Source organism: Centruroides sculpturatus, unplaced genomic scaffold (assembly GCF_000671375.1).
Source record: "Centruroides sculpturatus isolate CEXI.00-Female unplaced genomic scaffold, Cexi_2.0 scaffold1538, whole genome shotgun sequence".
NCBI lineage: Eukaryota > Metazoa > Arthropoda > Arachnida > Scorpiones > Buthidae > Centruroides > Centruroides sculpturatus.
The window spans coordinates 51,711-60,994 of record NW_019385717.1 but is presented as its reverse complement, the minus strand read 5'-3'; the positions used below and the strand labels follow the sequence as shown (position 1 = coordinate 60,994).

At 30.0% G+C, this 9,284-nt stretch overlaps 1 protein-coding gene and 1 long non-coding RNA gene across 2 annotated transcripts in view; both read right to left on the bottom strand.

Moving 5' to 3' along the window:
- Positions 1-947: 947 nt before the first annotated feature.
- Positions 948-2,149, bottom strand: LOC111641495. Its single transcript, XR_002759415.1, has 2 exons — positions 1,650-2,149; positions 948-1,002 (listed from the first exon to the last, which is right to left on the bottom strand). It is a non-coding gene; the product is annotated as an uncharacterized LOC111641495 (long non-coding RNA).
- A 1,293-nt stretch (positions 2,150-3,442) lies between these two features.
- LOC111641492 (RPA-interacting protein A-like) overlaps positions 3,443-9,284 on the bottom strand; it is a 25,616-nt gene continuing 19,774 nt past the window's right edge. Inside the window, exons 3-7 of the mRNA XM_023387665.1 lie at positions 8,870-8,939; positions 6,689-6,800; positions 4,740-4,803; positions 3,955-4,092; positions 3,443-3,478 (exon numbers count right to left, since the gene is read on the bottom strand). Coding sequence (XP_023243433.1) covers positions 3,443-3,478; positions 3,955-4,092; positions 4,740-4,803; positions 6,689-6,800; positions 8,870-8,939 — 420 coding nt within the window. The remainder of the gene's footprint in view (positions 3,479-3,954; positions 4,093-4,739; positions 4,804-6,688; positions 6,801-8,869; positions 8,940-9,284) is intronic.

Genomic DNA, 9,284 nt, shown 5'->3' with positions numbered 1-9,284 from the left:
GCATAGGCATACATACTCAAACACATGCTTCTGGCCAAGTGCGTTGATCGATTTTTCTTAGAATGCGCGTTTTGCGGGCGTCAGCCGTGCGCTTTGATATATATGTGCTGCCATGTTGTACATTCGATCGCGCGCTTTCAGGTAGAGTGGACGTATGTTGGCCGAAATGGAGAACGATCACTTCGATAACAATCTATTTATTGATGAAATCTAAAAGAGATCAGCCATTGTAAATGATTTTATAGATATTCTAAAAGAATTAAAAATCTTGGGTTCATATTGTCTTAGTTTTGGATACAACGTCACGAACATTCCATGCGTCAGTCTATCTCGTAATATTGGGTGNATAAAATATCCCAACTTCGCTAGAGACAGATTTAGGATTCTCCTATATTAATAATGGATTTAACAAAGCATAAATCAATATATTTATTATGTGATTTTTACTTTAATGTTTCTTTTTTTATAGTTTAAGATTTTTTCAAGTTATTTCTTGTCTTGTTAATGATAAAAAGCACTACATTGCTTTTTGGCACAGCCATATAATATGAGTAAAGAATAGAATATTAAGTTTTTCATATACTATCATTTTTGATACGTTTAACTATATAAAGCCTAATTTACAAATTTATAATTTTAATTTTTGGATTATGCAAAAGTGAATATTTTAATATTACTTAAAATTTTTCAAACTACTAAATTACAGCGATATGTGTATCTTTTATGATTCTGCTAACTTATTAATTAAATGCAAATTTAATTCGCAATAAAGAAATATCCTAGTGTGTTTTCAGTTTGGATAAAAAACCTTTTCTTACATTTTTAAATATTAATAATATTTAATAAGTTAAATATCAAGCATACCTCACAAGTCATGATCAAATTTACAATTCCACAATAATTAGTTGTAGAAAATTTTGGAATATTGTAACAGTTTTGATTATGACTTGAAATTCCTTCTTGAAGTTGCTCTTTCAAATTTTCCAAGGACAGACAATCCTGCTAAAAAAAATGAATAAACTAATTTTTAAGATTTTACAAAATTATAATGCTCAAAATAAAAATTTTAAAAAGTGATATTTAACTGAGATTGTAATAAAAGCAAAAATTAAATATGAAATTTATGTGTGAAAAATAAAGCATTATTTAAAATTATAATAAAGGAATAAAAAAAATGACTCCCTTCAGACAAAAGAAATTTATTACAGCAAGTTTTAAAGTTTAAAACGTTCTGTAATTGGTTTTGTTTGGTAAAAAATTGAAATTTTTTTGATTCTTTCCTTAAGAAAGACAAAAGAAATTGATCATTTTTACTGGAGTGTAACTTTGGAACTTCATTTAGAATACTAAAATCATTAAATTTTTAGAATTCTAAAAGCTAGTTATTTCAAACTGCATGAAAAGCTTTCCTGTTAAGTAACATTATATACAGCACAAGTAGATAACGTACAACATACACACACACTGCAAAGAATAGCAAAATTTTAGAATGAAAATGCCCTTTAATTTCAATGTATTTCGAAAACAATGTGTTTGATTTATTGAATTTAAAAAGTTTATTATATAAATCTAAAAATAAAACAAATTTATTGAATTTAAAAAATTTCAGTCACATTATATATCAAATATGAATTAATTCAAAAACATACCTCAGTATCTATATTTAATCCACATTTGCAGATTATCTTTGAATGCAGCTGAGTTAAAGAATTCCTGAGAAGTTAAATAACATTTAATTTTCTACATCTAAGTACAAGGGTGGTTCAATAAGTAAGGTAACAAGATCTCACTTCTTAAATTTATTCAACTTGTACATATACTTGTAAATAATAGTACAAGAGGTATGTCCTTGGTATAGTTTATTTCTCCACATATTTTCCATACTAGTTTAAACATTTGTTCCAGTGCCTTAGTGTACACTACATTATCTATGCCAACATAAAAGTCAGTGTCAAGTGCTTGAAGCCATGACAGACAGTTTGCATAACTTCCACATTTGTGAATCACCTGCCACCCAGATGCTTTTTTCAATGGTCTGAACAGATAAAATTCATTGGGTGCCAGGTCAGGGCTGTACAGAGGATGGTTCAGTATCTCCCATCAGTAGCACAATAAAAAGTCGCACAGTGATGGCTGTGTGTGGCCTGGCATTGTTGTGCAGCACAGTATGCTGCTAACACACGTTTAACACAACACAAAATGCCTAATGTGTACACAGCCTAAGTTATGGCAATGCAACACTTGGAAACCTTTTTAAGGATAACTGGCCCCTATTCAGGCATTTACAGACGTGTAGAACTCCATGTGGCCAGCCCGTCCTAGAAAGGTGCAAACCCACAACCGAACTCCCAGTGTTCAGGGAAGGAACCGTTTGGACACTGGTGGGCCTTATGCAATTGTTAACTGATCAATATCTGAAAATATACTGAAGTATAGAAATAACAAAAAAATATCTCCAAATAATAATTAAAATTTCAAAGCAAATTGACTGTAGTCTATATGGCAACCTCTGGAAGCAATGCATGTTGATATGCAGCAAGTCATAAAATCAANCAGTGTTGGATGTGTGTGGCCTCGCATTGTTGTGCAGCACATGACACCTGTTCATATCAACCCATGTTGTTTTCAATGAATTGCCTCAATGTGTCACAATAGCATTCACTATTCATTCTGTCTCCCTTGGTGAGGAAGTCAACAAGAAGCATGTCTTCATGGTCCAAAAAACTGTCACCATGACCTTCTTTGCTGATGGAACTCTTTTAAATTTCTTAGAAAGTGGAGATAATGCATGTTTCTACATCATGGATGCTTGTTTTGTCTACAGTGTCACATAATGCACCCAAGTTTCATCCCCTATAATAATACAGTGCAGAAACTGCACTCATGGTACCAAATCAAGTGCATGGGACACAATCCTATTCTAGTGGCTTTATGAATTTCTATGAGTTATTTCAGTACCCAGTGTTAACATTTTTTTCTTCTGTCCCAGTTAGTCATGAATGATACAATATTAAGTACAGTTCCCACTTATATGTTCAAGTCACTAGCAATATCTCTAACCCAAATGTGTCAATCCTCCTAAATCACGCCTTCAATGCAGTATACATTGCCATGTATCTTGCCATTACTGAACTCAGTGCACCAAACCTACATCTGCTTCTGTGACATAGCATTAGCACCATATACCTGAACAAATTGGCAATGAATTTCAACTGGTAATGTGACCTTTAGATGCAGATATCTGATCACACTACACACTTCAATGTTTGACCATTTCTGTAATCTTACATCTGATGTTGGGAGAGTATGTGGCAAAGCAGTGGTCAACCTGTTCTAATCTGTTAAGAAATTATGATGATACAGTCTATTATGCTTATATGAGGTCTTGTCTTATTTACTGAATCACCCTCATAAAATTATAACAATTTAAAGAAAATTACAATCATCCAACTTCACTAGAGACAGATTTAGGATTCTCCTATATTAATAATGGATTTAACAAAGCATAAATCAATATATTTATTATGTGATTTTTACTTTAATGTTTCTTTTTTTATAGTTTAAGATTTTTTCAAGTTATTTCTTGTCTTGTTAATGATAAAAAGCACTACATTGCTTTTTGGCACAGCCATATAATATGAGTAAAGAATAGAATATTAAGTTTTTCATATACTATCATTTTTGATACGTTTAACTATATAAAGCCTAATTTACAAATTTATAATTTTAATTTTTGGATTATGCAAAAGTGAATATTTTAATATTACTTAAAATTTTTCAAACTACTAAATTACAGCGATATGTGTATCTTTTATGATTCTGCTAACTTATTAATTAAATGCAAATTTAATTCGCAATAAAGAAATATCCTAGTGTGTTTTCAGTTTGGATAAAAAACCTTTTCTTACATTTTTAAATATTAATAATATTTAATAAGTTAAATATCAAGCATACCTCACAAGTCATGATCAAATTTACAATTCCACAATAATTAGTTGTAGAAAATTTTGGAATATTGTAACAGTTTTGATTATGACTTGAAATTCCTTCTTGAAGTTGCTCTTTCAAATTTTCCAAGGACAGACAATCCTGCTAAAAAAAATGAATAAACTAATTTTTAAGATTTTACAAAATTATAATGCTCAAAATAAAAATTTTAAAAAGTGATATTTAACTGAGATTGTAATAAAAGCAAAAATTAAATATGAAATTTATGTGTGAAAAATAAAGCATTATTTAAAATTATAATAAAGGAATAAAAAAAATGACTCCCTTCAGACAAAAGAAATTTATTACAGCAAGTTTTAAAGTTTAAAACGTTCTGTAATTGGTTTTGTTTGGTAAAAAATTGAAATTTTTTTGATTCTTTCCTTAAGAAAGACAAAAGAAATTGATCATTTTTACTGGAGTGTAACTTTGGAACTTCATTTAGAATACTAAAATCATTAAATTTTTAGAATTCTAAAAGCTAGTTATTTCAAACTGCATGAAAAGCTTTCCTGTTAAGTAACATTATATACAGCACAAGTAGATAACGTACAACATACACACACACTGCAAAGAATAGCAAAATTTTAGAATGAAAATGCCCTTTAATTTCAATGTATTTCGAAAACAATGTGTTTGATTTATTGAATTTAAAAAGTTTATTATATAAATCTAAAAATAAAACAAATTTATTGAATTTAAAAAATTTCAGTCACATTATATATCAAATATGAATTAATTCAAAAACATACCTCAGTATCTATATTTAATCCACATTTGCAGATTATCTTTGAATGCAGCTGAGTTAAAGAATTCCTGAGAAGTTAAATAACATTTAATTTTCTACATCTAAGTACAAGGGTGGTTCAATAAGTAAGGTAACAAGATCTCACTTCTTAAATTTATTCAACTTGTACATATACTTGTAAATAATAGTACAAGAGGTATGTCCTTGGTATAGTTTATTTCTCCACATATTTTCCATACTAGTTTAAACATTTGTTCCAGTGCCTTAGTGTACACTACATTATCTATGCCAACATAAAAGTCAGTGTCAAGTGCTTGAAGCCATGACAGACAGTTTGCATAACTTCCACATTTGTGAATCACCTGCCACCCAGATGCTTTTTTCAATGGTCTGAACAGATAAAATTCATTGGGTGCCAGGTCAGGGCTGTACGGAAGATGGTTCAGTACCTCCCATCAGTAGCACAATAAAAAGTCGCACAGTGTTGGATGTGTGTGGCCTCGCATTGTTGTGCAGCACATGACACCTGTTCATATCAACCCATGTTGTTTTCAATGAATTGCCTCAATGTGTCACAATAGCATTCACTATTCATTCTGTCTCCCTTGGTGAGGAAGTCAACAAGAAGCATGTCTTCATGGTCCAAAAAACTGTCACCATGACCTTCTTTGCTGATGGAACTCTTTTAAATTTCTTAGAAAGTGGAGATAATGCATGTTTCTACATCATGGATGCTTGTTTTGTCTACAGTGTCACATAATGCACCCAAGTTTCATCCCCTATAATAATACAGTGCAGAAACTGCACTCATGGTACCAAATCAAGTGCATGGGACACAATCCTATTCTAGTGGCTTTATGAATTTCTATGAGTTATTTCAGTACCCAGTGTTAACATTTTTTTCTTCTGTCCCAGTTAGTCATGAATGATACAATATTAAGTACAGTTCCCACTTATATGTTCAAGTCACTAGCAATATCTCTAACCCAAATGTGTCAATCCTCCTAAATCACGCCTTCAATGCAGTATACATTGCCATGTATCTTGCCATTACTGAACTCAGTGCACCAAACCTACATCTGCTTCTGTGACATAGCATTAGCACCATATACCTGAACAAATTGGCAATGAATTTCAACTGGTAATGTGACCTTTAGATGCAGATATCTGATCACACTACACACTTCAATGTTTGACCATTTCTGTAATCTTACATCTGATGTTGGGAGAGTATGTGGCAAAGCAGTGGTCAACCTGCTCTAATCTGTTAAGAAATTATGATGATACAGTCTATTATGCTTATATGAGGTCTTGTCTTATTTACTGAATCACCTTCATAAAATTATAACAATTTAAAGAAAATTACAATCACCACCACTACAAATAATTTAAAATAATAAGCAAATGTAAATTACACATTATGACTAATATCTAGTTTAAAATCATACAAATTCCATTATTTATATTAAATTTTAAAACAGTATCACAATATTATATTTAGTTCACTATCTTCTTAAGCTTCCTTCTACATAAAACAATTTGCTCTTAGAAATGAAAATTACAAAGAAAAAAATTAAACTTCCTAATCAAGAATTCATTATAAGTAGTAATAAAATTATATTTAAGTTTTAATAAATACAGGGCATCCAAAAAGTTACTGTACAGTGAGAAATCTGTAATGATATTAAAGTTATATATAGGGTATTGCATATGAAATCTGTAAGCTGTCCAATTGGTACTAGTTGGCCAGTTATATGTATGATATTTCATACGACTTATAGGTCTTATAGGCAATACTCTAAGTATTGATATAACTTTAATATCATTACAAATTTCTCACTATACAGTAACTTTTTGATACCCTGTACTTACTAAACACAGTCAATAAAATTCTAAAAAGTATTTTCTGTATTTTAACTTTTTACTAATTTTATTATTATTAATTACAATTACTTTTGACAAATTGGACAAATCACACAATTTGTTTCCAAAGTTTTTACAGTTTCCTGCACTGATGATTCTTCAATTTCTAAAACCTCTTGATATTCTCTTATAATTCTTTCTTCTAAAAAAATATATAAATAAAACAATTTAGATATTTACAGAAAAAAGGCAATTTCTTTAATATTCTGAATAATTATAATAAATAATTCATGAAGTATTTAAACATATCTTTATACATTTTAATTCAAAATATTGTAACAAAAAAATAAATGTAATTCATTGTATGCCTACTTAGAATGATTTAAAAAACTGTGTATTTCTTAATTATATTAAAAAATTTATTATAATCTATTTTAATTATAATTTTAAGAAAACAATTTATTATATAGGAAAATAATGTATAAAATAATTAGAATATATGTTGCATAAACAACATTTAGCTATAAAAAAAGTTTAAATTTATTAAAAACAAAAATATCATTATCTATAAAATATCATAAATATTTCATAATATACTTTAAAATACATGTTTTGATATAAACACTGAAATGGGTACAGTACATGAGCTGGCCATTAGTGACAAAACAGATCTTGTCACTAATTATTTTAAAATGAGTCAAGATATTAAATTTTAGAATTTTCTAAGGATTGCAACTGTAGAAATAATTTAATTAAATATATTCTGAAAAATTAAGAATTATCATTAAAAGAAAATTATAGTAAAATCTCTCCAGATGACTAACCACCCCTTTAGAATTCTTAGGACAGAATGTTTATTCCATAGGGCTGTTTTTAATTCTCCTTAAGCCAATCTCTTTACACAACTAATGATCATGTGGACTCAATCTTTTTGTGTAAAATACACTCTTTGCCCATGGTTTTGATTTCATCATCTCATTCTGAATGGGATGATGAAATGATGGACATATTGTACTGTTACACTAGGTGTCCTAAATTTTTCTAACTTCAATGTCTCTATTATCCCCATTTATTTTATTGCAGAAAATATACATAATTTGGTATTAATATCCTATAAAAAAGAAAATAAAAACACATTGAGTGCTACATTAACAGTTTTTTATTAGACAAATTGCATAATTTGTTTCCAAAGTTTCACTGCCCTCATTAGAAATGTGCTATTATTACCTTCAATTCAAGTGCTTTTAAGCATTGAGTTAAACACTATCAGTTTGGCAGTACAGTTTGGCTGTATATGCAAAGCTGGTTTTTCATGTTACATAGTGTTGTGCTTGGAAATAGAGATTCCAAGCACAACACTATGTAACAAGAGGGAGGTGGCAGTACTTCAACCACCATTACCGTACCTCAGACCCCTTTCCATACGTATTTGCTGTATATTCAGGCAACATATCTTTCTCCTGCCTCAATCTTCACTACTGAATTTGCACAGACTCATCTGCAACAATCCAGACAAATTCTCCACCTTTGAAAAAACAGGAAATCATGCCATACCATCAGAGAATCATCCTGTAACAGGGTGAACACAAGGTACATTGGTTGCACAACACAAATGCATGCTAGATGCCTAGCTGAGCACCAGGATGATGTGGTGAAAGGAAAGCATACCATAGAACGTGCAAAAAAAAAAAGGTGCTTGAACAGAACTACAACCTGTTATGGTCTCAAACAATGCTATTCAAAGCTGCAGTGACTGGAAACTCTTGTATATGGGAATCTCTCCTTACGACAACCTTGGAGCCATAAAATACTCCCAGGCTTGACTTGTCCTGCATGTGGGTTGCTCTATATAAATGGCAAAATAATGATATGCATCCGCCATCATATTCTTTAATGTGGGTGTATATTCACATGTACTGCGTGACATTAGAACATCTAGTAAAATCGAATCTTGCGCATGCTCATAACAGTTTTTTAATTTTAATTTAAATAGTATGTGTTCCATTTGCACTAGAACATTACATTCTATTTTAAATTTTGTTCACCTGAAGATGATGAACATAAATTTGTTGAAAGTGCTAGCAAAAATAAAAAACTGTTAACACCGCATTCAGCATGTTTTTATTTTCTTTTTATGTGATATTTGGCATGAGGTTCAAGCTGTACTATGTTATTAATATCCTCAATAACAAGTTAGCCTATGCTTTATTCTAACGTTCTATTTATTCTTATTAAACTAAATAATATAACAAAGCCAATACAATATAATACCTTCTTCTAGTAGTTCTTTTTGAACTGTATCCATAAATGAAAGTAGTGAATTAAAATCATCTTCTATTTCCTAATTGAAAAAATAATTTTATTTATAAATTGAAGTTAAATATGTAAATAATGAATTGTATAATACAAAATCTAAGATTCCAATACTATAATGTTCAAAAATATTTTATCAAATTAATCAAATCAGCTTAGTTTTAACTAAGAATAATTACTCAATTCTAAATCAACAATAATGAGACTACAAGTTTCATCCCCTATAATAATACAGTGCAGAAACTGCACTCATGGTACCAAATCAAGTGCATGGGACACAATCCTATTCTAGTGGCTTTATGAATTTCTATGAGTTGTTTCAGTACCCAGTGTTAACATTTTTTTCTTCTGTCCCAGTTAGTCATGAATGATA